The sequence below is a fragment of the Phaenicophaeus curvirostris genome, chromosome 21 (assembly GCF_032191515.1).
Source record: "Phaenicophaeus curvirostris isolate KB17595 chromosome 21, BPBGC_Pcur_1.0, whole genome shotgun sequence".
In the NCBI taxonomy this organism is placed as follows: domain Eukaryota; kingdom Metazoa; phylum Chordata; class Aves; order Cuculiformes; family Cuculidae; genus Phaenicophaeus; species Phaenicophaeus curvirostris.
In genome coordinates, this window is record NC_091412.1 from 1,000,968 (window position 1) to 1,015,672 (window position 14,705).

Below are 14,705 nucleotides of genomic sequence, written 5' to 3' on the forward strand. Positions count from 1 at the left end.
GGGCTCTGTGCTGGACTTCAGCTGGACCTGCAGCCCATGCAGTGGGGAAGCTCTCCAGCAGATGGCAAACACTTCGCAGCTCCAGGGAAAGAGAAACTGCTCTGGAGCAAGTTTCTCACCCCGGCAGCAATGCAGCCCACGGCTGGGCTCAGGTCCTGTCCTGTAGCTCCAGCTGGGAACTATGCTCAGCTTTGCTTTTGAATTTCTCGACAAGCGGAGACAGTTGCTGAGGCTTTGGTGCAGAGAACACACCAGGACAGAAGCAAGGGCCCCATGGAGCCCTCACACTCCTTAGCTAAGCCTTCCTCTCCAAAACCCTCTCCCTGGGCCCTTCCAATCAGCTGCTCTGCCTCTCGTGGTCTCCTTGGTTGGAACCGGCCCTCCTGCACCAGGACTGTCCCTTCCCTTGGCCACTGATCACTCCATGTAGCAGGCCAGGGGCTCTTTGGCAGCAGAGGCAGACAAGGACTCAGCATCAGCTGGTTTGATCAAAGCAGTCAATACACAAGACCAAAAGATGAAACACACACCCCCTACAAGCTTCTCTTGGTGCACTGTGTTCCCCAAAGCGTTCTTTGCTCTACCAAGGACCCTCCTGCCGTGGCTGGACCAGCACTCTGCACCCGAGAGCCTGTCCTCTCCCTGCACCAGGTGGGCACTTTAGAATCATAGAATGGTTCAGGTCGGAAGGGACCTCAAATCCCATCCAGTTCCACCCCCTGCCACGGGTAGGCACACCTGCCACTGAATCAGGGGCTCCAAGCCCCATCCAACCTGGCCTTGAACCCCTCCAGGGATGGGGCAGCCACCACTGCTCTGGGCAACCTGGGCCAGGGTCTCCCCACCCTCACAGCAAAACATTCCTCCCTAAAATCTCATCTCAATCTCCCCTCTTGCAGCTCAAAATCCTTCCCCCTCATCCTATCCCTGCACTCCCTGGTCAAGAGCCCCTCCCCAGCTTTCCTTTAAGTCCCCTTTAAGTATTTGCCCCCAGGGTGTGAGCAAACAGCCCTGACATCAGGACAGGGTTGAATTTGTGGTTGCAGGGTTGAATTTGTGGAAGGCTCATCACAGCCACCGCCCTGCTGCAGCATGGCTTTCCAGGAGCTGTGCCCTCGAGGCACGGATTGTCCTCTGCTGGGATCAGGAGATTGTGTCTTGGGGTGTCTAAAGGGGTGACTGAAAAGGATCCATTTTGGAGCTCACCCCCAGTGAGGAAAAAGAGAGCCCTGTGCCCGCCTGCGCTGGCACAGCCAGCAGGGTAACAGAGGAAGGACTGTGGTGCTCTCTGTGCTTCTATGTTCTTGCAGAAACAAGGGGCATCTGTGCTCTCCCTGAGCCTGGGTGAGGCCATGGGAGGGTGAGGAGCATTGCTGCAGCACCCTAGGACTCCCCAGCCCTGGCTGGGAAGAGGAGGTGGAAAGGGAGCTTTCAGCTCCCAGCCCCTGGGAGAAGAGCATCCCTCACCCCAGCCAGGGCCCACAGCCTCTGCAGTCCCTTCTGGCTCCTCTCCTGCCATTCCTCCTTCCCCTTTGCTTGCAGGTCCTTTGGGTTGAGATCAACCTGAGAAGCAATGTCCTGGCAGAGAGGGAGCAGCAGGAGCCTTGGAGCACAGGAGGAGCAAGGGGAGGCTGCCCTGTGGGACTCTGCAGTGGGGAGAAGGACCAGCTCCGGTCCCTACTGCCCCACCTGAGCCACCGCTTGATGGGTGTCACATGCTGCTGAGCACTAGGCTGCTGAAGGGAAGCACAGAGGGAACACGCCATCCTCTCCATGTCCTAGGAGACACCAGACCCATAGTCTCCATCCTGCAGAAGATATTTGGGTGCAGACAACCCAGCTACTGAAAGCAAGAAAGGTGACCATGCTGCACAGTCCAAGCCCAAGGTCTCTTGTCCAGAAATATGAAAGCAGCTCCACCAGGGTGGGTGGCATCGGGGAAGCCAGTTTCTGTCCCCACACAGGTCAGACATCCCTGTGCCAAGTTCTCCCCTCACTCTGCCTCCAGGCTACAGTTCAGCCTCTTGGACAGGAGCGAGAAGAGCACAGAGCAACCAAGCAGCTGAAACCCAGCCATGGCTTTCAGTAAGGATCTGCTGGGTAAGAGGAGTGCCCAACCCACCTTTCCTCTGTCCTTCTCCATCACCTCCCCATGGAACCTGAGGCAGGAGAACAGCTCACACACAGGAACAGCCCTGTGCCTTCCCCACTTCCAGAGCAGCTCTCAACCTGCCTAAAAGCCAGGCACCCTCTCCCACCAGAAAGCAGCCTCCCAAATCCCTGCAGAGCAGCCAAGCCTAGGCCAGAGCCCCAGAGCACAATCGAGCAGAGCCACTGGGTGGACTGGGCCAGCCCAGAGTGGTCTGAGCAGCTCCCCATGGACTGGCTCCTGGCTCCATCGTGGACAGCCCAGCTTGGAGGCGGCAGGAACAGCAGGTAGATGCCGTCTGTTCCATCTACCTGCTTCTGCTCCTGCCCTGGCTGCAGCCTCCCAGTTGGCCAGATCAGGTCCCAGAACGGGCACTCAGCCCTGGTCATGGAAGGATGTGACTCTGCTCTTCCGTAAGAAGGAGCCAATAACACATGCCTCGTGGTCCCTCGCTTGGGGTTGAAGACCAGCCCTCCCAGATCCAGGCCCTCACACTGGAGAGGTCACACAGGACCAGGAGGCTTTTAGCCAGGCAATGGGTGGGAGAGTTAGGTAGATCACAAGGACCTTGCTATCCTTTGTCAAATGCCTTCCTCTGTTCTTGGTTTCCTTCATCTCTATTCGGCAATGACTTCATTTCTTCAATTATTAATCACCTCACCACAACAGCAGCTGAATTAAACCCATTAAACCTCCTCTGGGACCAGCCCCAAGGAAGGAGGCAGCTTTCCAGAAAGCACATTAGAGAGAAGGCAGACAGGGAGGCGAGACAAGCCAGGGTGGGAGGAGATGGCCTTGCTGCACAGTGTAGACCATTTCCCATCAGCTGGGAATCCGATACCCAAGGTGCAGAGGTGACTGAGGTCCATCATGCAAAGAGCCTGGTCACACATCCTGCTGGGCAGCTACCGGAGGGTCCTTGTGTGGCAATCGTTGCAGCTGCAAACTAAGGCACACAAGTGAGTTATACAGGGAGGATTGCTTACACAAGAGCTCCTGACAACCCACATCCTAAAGAGATGTTTCCAGATTGCCCCATCACCCCTGGCAGCAGCAGGCGTGCGATGGTTTTTCATTGATATTCCCTACCTGAAGCAAAGACCCTGACTGCGTGTGAGCTGCTTTCAAGGATGGAGGAGTCCTGCTGGCACAGCCACAGCCCAGCCCCCTGGGCCATCGCTGGGGATTAAGCAGGGAGCAGGCAGAGCTCGCAGTCTCTGCTAAAATCCTGATTTGTCCACGTTTTGCAGCAATGTTCCAGTTCTGGCAAAGATCCCAGTGGGGAATTCACACCCAGAGGGTGATGGGATTCCAGGTCAAAACCACAGGAGCCAGACACAGCCCAGCAATTCACCAAGGTGAGAGAAGGCACAAATCAGGTTCAAATATCTGATGAGTGAAATATCTCTCTGACAAGAGACATGAGCCTGGATCCCGTTGTGCAGAACAGGATCTTGGCCATCAATCCCCTAGGTCCTCAGGGGAGCAAAAACCTGCATCCCCCTGCCCGCTCCTCCGTAGCCCCAAGGGGCATGGAGAAGCCCTGAATCCCCCTGCCTGCTCCTCCCTGGCCCCAAAAAGCACAGGGAAGTCCTGAATCCGGCTGCTTGCTGCTCCCTGGTCCCGGGCAGGACAGGGAGGCTCTGAATCCCCCTCCCTGCTCCTCCCTGACCCAAGCCAGACTGGGAAGACCTGAACACCCCTGGCCTCTTCCTGGCCCCGAAGAGCGTGGGGAAGCTCTGAATCCCCCCCACAGGCCTCTGCACGGCGGGATGCTGGGTGTGCAGCTCATCCCGGCCGCGGACGTGCTGGAGGGAGAGGATGTGTTGGGCCCCACAGGGTCCAGAGAGAGCTGGGGGTGTTTAGCCTGGAGAAGAGGAGGCTGAGGGGAGACCTCATTGCTCTCTCCAACTACCTGAAAGGAGGTTGTGGAGAGGAGGGAGCTGGGCTCTTCTCCTGAGTGACAGGATGAGAGGGAATGGCCTCAAGCTCCACCAGGGGAGGTTTAGGCTGGACATCAGGAAAAAAATTTTCACGGAAAGGGTCACTGGGTACTGGCAGAGGCTGCCCAGGGAGGGGGTTGAGTCACCTTCCCTGGAGGGGTTTGAGGGACGGGTGGATGTGGTGCTGAGGGACATGGGTTAGTGATTGATGGGAATGGTTGGACTTGATGATCCGATGGGTCTTTTCCAACCTAGAAACTCTGTGATTCTATGGTTCGGCCCGGGCCCCGGGCTCGCTCGGCCCCGCCAGGGGGCGCCAGGGGCGGGGCAGCCGGCGCGGAGCGGCGCGACCCGCGGCCAATCAGCGCCGAGCAGCGGCCCGGGGGCGGGGCTGCGCGTGCTGGGGGCGGGTCTAAGGGCGAGGGGCGTCCCCGCGGACCAATGAGAGCGCGGCTCGGGCGAATGGCGGCCAATGGGAGCGAGAGCGGGGCGGGGGCGGGGTCGCCGCGGAGGGGGCGGGGCCTGGTGGGGGCGGGGACGGGCCAATGGCGCGCGGCCCGGCCGGCGGCGCCGAGCGGAGCGCCGGCCGAGGGAGCGGCGGGGCCGGAGCGGCGACCGGAGCGGGGGCGGCAGGACCATGGACCGAGTGAGCAGCTCCATGAAGCAGGTGGCCAACCCGCTGCCCAAGGTGCTCGGGCGGCGGGCGGGCGGCGGCGGCCTCGAGGCGGAGCGGGAAGGCTTCGAGCGAGCCCAGGTAGCGCACGGCAGCGGAGGGGGGGGGGGGGCGGAGCTACGAGGTACATTGAGCTGTTCTCATTGGAGGAAGCCGCCGCCGGGGGCGGGGCTATTGCCGGGGGCGGGGCTTGTTCAGGTGGGCGGGGCCTCCGAGGAGGCGGAGCCCGATGGGTACTTGGAGCCGTTTTCATTGGGTGGAGTTGGCCTGGTGGGCGGGGCTATGGCACGTGGGCGGGGCCCAGCAGTACCTGGGGGCGTTTTTATTGGATGGAGCTGTTTCTGTGGGCGGGGCTGAGTTCGAGTGGGCGGGGCTGAGCCGAGCTGACCCTAAGTCGTGCTGGCACAAGTGGGCGGGGCTTTTGTGTGGGTGGGCGTGGCCTCATTTGCATGAGCAGGGCTGATTGGGCAGGGTGGCCCTGGGGGGCGGGGCCTCGCATCTTTGTGGTTGGTTGTGGGCGGGGCTTGGCGGGTGGGTGGGGCCGTCCCAGCCCCGCCCAGGAGTACAGAGGTCGAGGCGCCCCCCGGGCTCCCCCTCACTGCCCTCTGTGCCCCTAGCTGTGTCCGGGCCATTCCTCAGCCACTGGATCCCCATGGAGGGCAGGGGATGGGACATCTCCAGGCGCCTCAATGCTGCCCTGGGTCTTCCAGGCCCTGGCCGGCTCGTTCCTCCACCCAGGAGGGCATGAATACTAAGCTGGATGGCAGTGTGGATCTGCTGGAGGGTCGGGAAGCTCCAAAGGGATCTGAACAGGCTGGACCGCTGGGCTGAGACCAACGCCATGAGGTTTAACAAGGCCAAATGCCGGGTCCCACACTTGGGGCACAACAACCCTGAGCAGCTCCAGACTAGGAGAAGTCTGGCTGGAAACTGCCTGGAGGAGAGGGACCTGGGGGTGTTGGTTGACAGCGACTGACCATGAGCCAGCAGTGGCCCAGGGGGCCAAGAAGGCCAATGGCATCTTGGCTTGGATCAGAAACGGCGTGGCCAGCAGGTCCAGGGAGGTTCTTCTCCCTCTGGACTCGGCACTGGTGAGACCGCTCCTCAAATCCTGTGTTCAGTTCTGGCCCCTCACCACAAGAAGGATGTTGAGGCTCTGGAGCGAGTCCAGAGAAGAGCAATGAACCTGGTGAGGGGGCTGGAGAACAAGTCTTGTGAGGAACTGCTGAGAGAGCTGGGGGTGTTTAGCCTGGAGAAGAAGAGGCTGAGGGGAGACCTTATTGCTCTCTACAACTCCCTGAAAGGAGGTCGTGGAGAGGAGGGAGCTGGGCTCTTCTCCCAAGTGACGGGGGACAGGACAAGAGGGAATGGCCTCAAGATCCACCAGGGGAGGTTCAGACTGGACATTAGGAAAAACTTTTTCACGGAAAGGGTCATTGGGCACTGGCAGAGGCTGCCCAGGGAGGAGGTTGTGTCACCTTCCCTGGAGGGGTGTAAGGGACGGGTGGATGAGGTGGTGAGGGACGTGGTTTAGTGATTGATGGGAATGGTTGGGCTCAGTGACCCAGTGGGTCTTTTCCAGCCTAGTGATTCTATGATTCTATGGGGCCCATGGAGAGGAGGGGATTCCCCCCTCCAGTCTCCTCCTGCTGCCTTGGGTCTTCCAGGCTGTGGGTGAGCCATTCCCCAGCCCAGGAGCACAGTGGGTCCCCATGGAGGGGAGAGGTGGGACATCTACAGGCTCCCACTCGCTGCTCTCGGTCTCTCAGGATGCAGCTGAGCCATTCTCTTGCAATGTGAGGCTGAAGGAGCTGTGCCTGGGGCAGGGGCTCCCCTCTGGCCTTGGCCGTGGGGCTTCTCCGGGCTGGCTGTGGTTACTGGCAGGGTTTGTCCTCCAAGTGTGGCCAGAGCCAAGCGTCATGCCAAGACTAGTGCCCTCTCCACCCTTGCTCCACTTGCTCCAGGCATGCTTTGGGGTGAAAAGGTGACAATTTGCGGAAAGGGCATGTTTGGAAGCAGCTTGGACAACGCCTGGACAAGCCGTGGGGAGGGTGGCAGCAGGAGGAGCTGCAGAGAGCTTGATCCATCTCCATGCCCAGTGATGGAAAATCAAGGCAGAGCGGTGCCATCCTGCCCTCCTGTGGGAGAGGAAGGGAAACCGAGGCAGGAGAGGGGCAGAGGAGCTGGACAGTGGGATCGGCTTCTCCAGAAGGATGGCAGGGCAGAGCAGGACCTGTGTGAGACCGGATTGGGAATGGCACAAGGGTGATGGCTGTGTGATGCAATTAAGGATTGACTTTAAGGGTTGTTTGGGTTTTTTTCAGAAAGAGAAACCTGAGGATCCAAGGTTGGATGTGAGATTGGATGTGAGATTCTGCCCAGGGAGTCTTCTTACGTTCCTTGCTCAAATTACCTTAAAATCAATTATTTACTGCACTAGAGGTGGAACTGGGACTGGCTTATGCGTGCAATTGCCTGTCAGGTCCTGTGTGTCAGCAAAGGACTCCAGAGCATCTGCAAGGTCCCATGGCATCCCCAAAGGTCCCATGGCATCCCCAAAGGTCCCATGCTATCCCCAAAAGTCCCATGGGATCCCCAAAGATCCAAGGGATCCCAAAGGTCCCTCATGCTCCCCAAGAGCTGCTGCTCCCTTGGGAAGGGCAGACCCGGAGCGAGCGGCCAACTGGGCTACAGGAGCGGCACACGCGGCACCCAGCACCACACTGGCAGCATCATGAGCCCTCATACCACCTGCCACATTCCTGCTCCCTGGATTTAACCATTCTTGCCTGATGTGCAAACGACACCACATGTGTTCTTAGGAGTTCAGTCCCCACCTGTCTTCTTGTCCTTCTGTGGGTTCAACTCTGTGTAATTTCCTTTCTTACTCTTTTATTCCCCACCCCCCTTATTTTGCATCATTCTTTCTCTCTCTCTGTGATTTCGGGAACTTGCCAGCCACCCCTCAGATCTGCCACGCGTTGGTCATTCACAGTTTCTGTCAAACTTCTTCTTTCTGAGTTTTTTTTATAGAAATGTTGTGGGGTTTGGGGATTTTGGAGTTTTCTTTTTTTGAAAGTGACTCTTCTTAAGAAAAGTTGAATCTGTTAAATTGCCTTTAAAATGCAGGGATTCATAGAATCATGGAATGGTTTGGGTCAGAAGAGACCATAAGGCCCAGCCAGTTCCACCCCTGCCATGGGCAGGGACACCTCCCACTGGATCAGGGGCTCCAAGCCCCATCCAACCTGGCCTTGAACCCCTCCAGGGATGGGGCAGCCACCCCTGCTCTGGGCAACCAGGGTAGTGGGGTGTTCTGGTGGTTGGGTGCTTTTGTGGTGGTGGGCAGCTGGTGGTGGGATGCTTTCATAGTGGTCATCTCATTACACAATCTGTCCATCTGTTGATGTGGAAGCAAATGGGGATACATTTCCCTGTGGCCTCTTTTCTTCTCCCACGGTTGGCTGAGTGTCTCAGTTTTCCTGGTGATGCAAATGTGTGAAACCTGAGGAGATGCTGCAACATGGTGTCCCTGCCGCTGTGCTCCTGCACGTGTCCTTGCTGCCTGCTGGGCAAGAGCTGCTCAGGGAGAACCACAAGCATCGGGCCATCTGGTTTGGGCACACACCCACGGGCTTCCCTTTTCCTTTGCCATCAGTGCTGATAGTTTTCGTGGGAAGTTGAGCAAGAAGGACACTAAATCCTGCAGTTCTGCTGTCCTTACCGAGTGCATCATCACTGCCATGGAAGGGACGAGTGTTTCAACAACTCTCTCCCTTTCGCTGGTGTTTCACTTGATGTGATTCACAGCTACATGTTGCCTCAGTAGAATAAATCATTGGACAGAGCAAAGGGAGAAGGAAAACCACCAAAACTGAAAATTTTGTCATATATTGAGATAAATCTTTGTATCTCACGTGGTATCTGAGTTTGACATTTGCATCCCCTGCAAGTTCTCCTCGTTGTATTGAGGAGCATGTTCAGGTATCAGAGCTCCACAAGGAAGGTCTGAAGACCTTGCTCAGGTTGGTGCATTAGGATCTTCCATGCTTGGGTCTCCCTCCCCTTCTCCTCTCTGCAGTTGTCCTCAGTGGACATCATGTCATGGTGGTGCCAAGCCGTGAGCCTTGTTCTGCACCAACTCACTTGGCTGGTTTGGCAAAGACCAACAACAGCTGGATGAGCCAAGATCTTGAGGGTGAAAATGGAGTCAGCAGGATGGAGGACTTCTGCAGGGTACAGAGAATGCATGATGGCTTGTGATGAAGCATGGCCAGGGCATTGGAGCAGGGGGACATATAGGAGAGTCTTTGAAGCCTAGAAGACAACAGTCATACTGCTTTCCTTCCACCCAGCAGCCACAGGGGCAGGAACAAGGACTGGAGCTCACCACACATCCTGCTAGGACTCTGAGGACACTTCCCCTTCACCAGCACCCACCTCACCACAACCTCCTTTCCAGGAGCTGCAGAGAGTGATGAGGTCTCCTGCTCAGCCTCCTCTTCTCCAGACTGAACAACCCCAGTTCCCTCAGCCACTCTTCATAAGACTTGTTATCCAGACCTTTCCCAGCCTCGTTGCCCTTCTCTGGACACACTCCAGCAGCTCGATATTATTCAATATCTTTTTTTCCTTCCCCGAGCTGGTTAACAAAACCTTTTGATGTGGGAACCAACATTTTTCACAGCCAAGTGCAGGTCCAAAGCAGCTCTGTGCCCATCCTGGTCCCTGCCGTGGGCTGTGCCATCTGAAAGGAGGTTGTGCTGAGGTGGGTGTTGCTCTCTTCTCCCAAGTAACAAGGGATAGGACAAGAGGGAATGACCTCAAGTTGTGCCAGGGGAGGGTTAGACTGGATATCAGTAAAAATTTCTTTATCTAAAGAGGCACTGGCAAAGTCTCCATCCCTGGAGGGGTTAAAAAAACAGGTGGATGAGGTGCTCAGAGATGCTTTAGTAGTGGACAGGTACAGTTGGGCTCAAGGATCTCAAAGGACTTTTCCAACTAAACGTTTCTGTGATCTTTGGGCACCATTGCAGCCCGACTGCTGCTGCTCCTGCAGTTAACCCCTTCCCCTCTCACTTATATAACTGGAAATACAGCATTGGGTCTCCTATCTCCAGCAGCCCCGCTGGGTTCAGAGCAGCCCCGGCTCGCAGCCGTGAAGGAAATACCATTTGCCTACTGAAAAAAACAATTTTTGTGGTTCGGATGCTGCAGCCGCCGGCAGCTTTGCCAAGAACTTCAGTTCTTACACAGGAAATGAGTCTCCTTTCAAAGCACCCGAGTGGGGCTGTATATATATAGCCTCTCTGAAAAGATATTTAAAGAAACATATTGACACTAGCAAGAACAGGAAAAAATAGCTCCTGGCTGCAGGGAGCGAGGGCTGAAGGCAACTGAGCCCATCCTAGGGGAGTAGGTGGTACTGAGAATTGATTCTTGGCTCTTTCATCTCCAGGAAAATGAGCTCCTGTGCTTTGTGCTGCGTGAACCCCCATGCTTTCAGTCTCCTGTCTTTTAATCGGAATTAGAGGTGCTTGGGATTGAATACAGCTTCCACAACGATGAAATGAGTCATCTCGTCTTTTTTCAATGTGTCCCTCTCAGAAACTTATTTCCATCCCTGGGGAGAAGCAAATAGTTTCTCTTTTCCCAGATTAGGGGCTGCTTTTCTCATTGGTGCAATTTGAGCTGGAGGGGAGGATCTGGTTTAAGTATATACAGCAATAATGCCGTGTTTTAATGTGGTGATGGACTCCAGAAGTGGCTGAGCCTCAGGGGGGTGAATAGATTTGGGGCTGAAAGTGGGGAGCATCTGCCTCCAAGTCCAGGGGGCTGCTCTGGATTGGAATGTGGTGGCTTTGGACCACCAAGTGATGAGTGGGGGCTTTGTCCCAGGTCACACCAGAGGCTGAGTGGGACGGCAGGGATACTGGAGGATGTTGCTGCCCCAAATCCCTTCACCCTTGCTCAGCCCTTGCTGCCCTGGTGGCTTCAAGAAGCATTTTAAACACAGATCAGCATAAACTATGTGAGCTGAGGTGGTCGGAATTCAGTGGCTCTGCTGCCATGGGTGTCCTGTACTAAGGAGTATGGGGGCTCTTTCCCTCTGAAATCCATCCCATTTAACTCCATCCTTCTGCAAAGCTGGGGAAAAGCAGCCAGCCAGGTAAATTGATTTTACCACATTCCCGCTTGGAGGACTCCGGCCAGAGCGTGGTCCCTGTGCCAGCAGCAGGTCCAGAGCTCGGGGACAGTGGTGGGGAAGGTCATGAGGAGGGGGTGGTTCATCCCAGCATTGCTCTTCCAGGTGCAAAACCCATGGACAGACCAAAGTGAAGGGGCTGCAGCTGCAGGAGGGACAATTTTAGTTGAAGATTGAAAAACTGAAGATCATAGGAGCATTAAAGTTGGAAAAGCTCTCTAAGCTCATCCAGTCCAACCATAAGCCCAACACCCGTGCCTGCTAAACCATGTCCCCAGGTGCTACAGCCACACACTTTTTGAACCCCTTCAGGGATGGAGACTGCACTACTGCCCTGGGCAGCCTCTGCCAGGGCTTCACCATTCTTTCCATAAAGAAATTGTTCCTGATGTCCACTCTAAACCTCCCCTGGTGCAACTTGAGGCCACTTTCCTCTTGTCTGATCATTTTTTACTTGGGAGAAGAGCCCAGCACTCTCCTCACCACAACCTCCTTTCCAGGAGCTGCAGAGAGCGATGAGGTCTCCCCTCAGCCTCCTCTTCTCCAAGCTAAAGAGCCCCAGGTCCTTCAGCTGCCTCTCATAAGATTTGTTTTCCAGACCCTTCCCCAGCCTTATTGCCCTCCTCTGGACACACTGAGGTGAGAAAGCTGCAGGGAGACCTTAGAGCAGCTTCCAGTGCTGAAAGGGGCTCCAGAAGAGCTGGGGAGGGGCTCTGGATCAGGGAGGGCAGGGAGAGGAAAAGGGGAATGGTTTTGAGCTGCAAGAGGGGAGATTGAGATGAGATCTTAGGGAGAAATGTTTTTGTTTGGAGCGAGGGGAGGCCCTGGCCCAGGTTGCCCAGAGCAGTGGTGGCTGCCCCATCCCTGGAGGGGTTCAAGGCCAGGTTGGATGGGGCTTGGAGCCCCTGGTCCAGTGGGAGGTGTCCCTGCCCATGGGATGGGCTTTGAGATCCCTGGAACTGGATGGGCTTTGAGATCCCTTCCAACCCAAACCATTCCATGATTCTATGAATATTGATAATTATGTTTAAAAGACGTAATTGGCTCAGAGCGAGCAGGGCTGGGAAGGGCTGCCCCAGGGACCCCCGGTGCAAGCAGGAGAAGAGGCTCGTTGGGCAGTGCTGTTGCTCAGCCCCAGTGGACTGAGCGCTTCGACATAGTGTAGAGAATCCACTTAGAATGCCTTTCTCCTAAAAGAATCTGGTCCCTCCCTGCTTCCCCCCAGAGGTGACCCACACAGGGACAGCTGGGACACAGGGGCAGCCAGGGGGGTCACAGAGCAGCACAAGGGCTGGGGGAAGGGCTGGAGCCCGGCCCTAATCTCTGCCACCAGCTTGGCTGATTTATTTTGCACAGTCGCCGAACAAGAAAACTTCCTGGGGACAGGCTGTTCCCCGGGTGACAGCAGAACCCAGCCACGCAGCCAGGATTTTAGCCCGGATGTGCAAGTCCCAGCCCACGGCTCGGCTAATTATACATCATGTGCTGTTCTGGGCTAATCACTTTGGAAGGTAAATGATCCCTGGTCTACATGTGAAAGGTGAAGTTGCTTGCTCAAAGGCTTGTAGAGACATTTCATCTTTTATTGTGGATCCAAAGAGTGGTTTGGGTTGGAAGGGACCTCAAAGCCCATCCAGTTCCACGCCTCTGCCATGGACAGGGACACCTCCCACTGGATCAGGGGCTCCAAGCCCCATCCAGCCTGGCCTTGAACACCTCTGCTCCCAATCTTTCTGTGCTCTACGTGAATCCACTTCTGTCTTTGGGTTATTTTTTTCCTCTCCTGGAGGAAGAAGGGCTCGTGATGGTGACCTGTAATGCCTGAAGATAAGGCATGACTTGCTGTGACACCTTGGTTTGGAGCATGACCTGCTGAGAGTGCATGTTCTCTGCTAGTTGTACATGTCCATGTTGTGTCCCTTCCTGGTCATGTGGATTCAGTCATAAAATCATGGAATGGTTTGTGTCAGAAGGGACTTTAAAGACCATCCAATTCCACCCCTATGCTGTGGCCAGGGACACCTCCCACAGGATCAGGTTGCTCAAAGCTCCATCCAACCTGTCCTTGAACCCTCTCCAGGAATGGGGCAGCCCCCACTGCTCTGGGCAACCTGGGCCAGGGCCTCCCCACCCTCAGCATGAAACATTTCCTCCCTAAGTCCAATCTTACCTCATCCCTGTACAGTTTCAAACCATGTCTTAGCACATGGAGCTTCCTTTTGTAACCACAGAATTTTGGTTCCTTCTCTGGTAGGACGTTTTGGCAAGTCTGCCACATGGTGTAGGTTGGTTGTGGTGCTGATCGGTGTTGCACCACGAGGACAGGCTCAGCCGTGCCGCTGCAGCAGGCTGTGCTCCAACTCCATCTTCCATGCAGCACTGAGGTGCTTCCAGATGGTCCCAGTCCCCAGCACAGGCCTGTCCATTCGCTGTGTCTTAGACCCCGTGGGCTCCCGTGGGACTTGACACACTTATCCCCTCTGGCCCTGCCTTTAGCCGGTTGTCCCAGTTTGGTGCTCAGACAAGCGGACACGTGCAAATGGTGTCCTCACCAATGCAAAAAGCCTCAGCGCGGTCACTGCAAAAGCTGTGTCACCAAGAGTTCAGAGAGCTCTAGAGCTTGTTCAGCTTTCTTCAGGTCACAGCGAGGTTACTAGGCTTTCCTTATGGCTTGGTCATGAAATTCATGTTGCCTTGAGTTGTCCAGATCTGCCATCCTTTGAGTCTTGAGGTGGAGAAAGCTCTGTTTCTTGGCTGTTGAGCAAACACAACTCTGTTAAGTGTGCTTGCAGATGAGGTTGCTGAAGCTGTGGTCACCTTATTCCAGGTCTTTCATAGTTTCATGTGCTCTTTCTCCGCAGTCTGACTGTGGCCAGCTTGATGGGATTGCAATAAATCCCAATCTGACAGCATCAGCCTGGACCCTTCCTGGTGGGATTTTAGTCCAGGTGCCCCAGGCGCTGCAGCAAAGGCTGCTGGTGTCTGGGTTTCTCTTCCCTTGAGTCTCCTGAAGTCTGGTGGTCATTGTCCAACTTTCCACCACCCTCCCTGCTTTGCCAAGTGCCCCAATTCCTGCATGGATTCTGCTGCCAGAGGTGAGCGGCAGGTGAGGCGCTGCTGCTGAGGAGAGCACGTTAAATATTTACCATGGAGAAAAGAGATGAGTTGGAGCAAACCCAGGGACCCTTTGGGAGAGGAGGCTTCTCTCAGCAGGGCCAGGCTGCGACTTGCTCTTTATTGGAACCATTTGTCTCTTTTATTCCACACCAGCAGCTTGGTCCTCTCTAGAGAGTGCGTGGCATTGCTTTTTATTCCGATGAGCAGATCTGGCTGGGAAGCAGTGGTTTCCAGTCATTGTGTTCTCATGGAAGTGAACAAGAAAACAGGGTTTCGTAAGCACAAATGGTGATGCAAGGCACTTGTGCCAGAACAGCGGGGACACCCAGGAATTGTCCCTCCTCCTCAAGAGCCCAGAAAAAAGGTGATGGCATCAGTGCTGAGACCTCACCAGCAGACCTCACTGTCCTAGTGATGCACATCCTGAGATACAGCTCCCACCAGGCAGTGTTCATCCAGGATCAGCAGTCATAGAATCATAGAGTCATGGAATGGCTTGGGTTGGAAGGGACGTCAAAGCCCATCCAGTTCCAATCCCTTCCCACTGGATCCATTTGCTCCAAGCCCCATCCAGCCTGGTTTTGAATCCCTCCAGGGATGGGGCAGCCACCACTGCTC

At 55.7% G+C, this 14,705-nt stretch overlaps 1 protein-coding gene across 2 annotated transcripts in view; it reads left to right on the forward strand.

Moving 5' to 3' along the window:
- Positions 1-4,701: 4,701 nt before the first annotated feature.
- Positions 4,702-14,705, forward strand: part of HIP1 (huntingtin interacting protein 1) — a 52,782-nt gene continuing 42,778 nt past the window's right edge. Inside the window, exon 1 of one of the 2 annotated variants that reach the window (XM_069873927.1) lies at positions 4,702-4,846. In XM_069873927.1, the coding sequence (XP_069730028.1) occupies positions 4,730-4,846 (117 nt within the window). In that variant the 5' untranslated portion in view covers positions 4,702-4,729. The remainder of the gene's footprint in view (positions 4,847-14,705) is intronic. The other variant, XM_069873928.1, reaches the window with a different exon arrangement.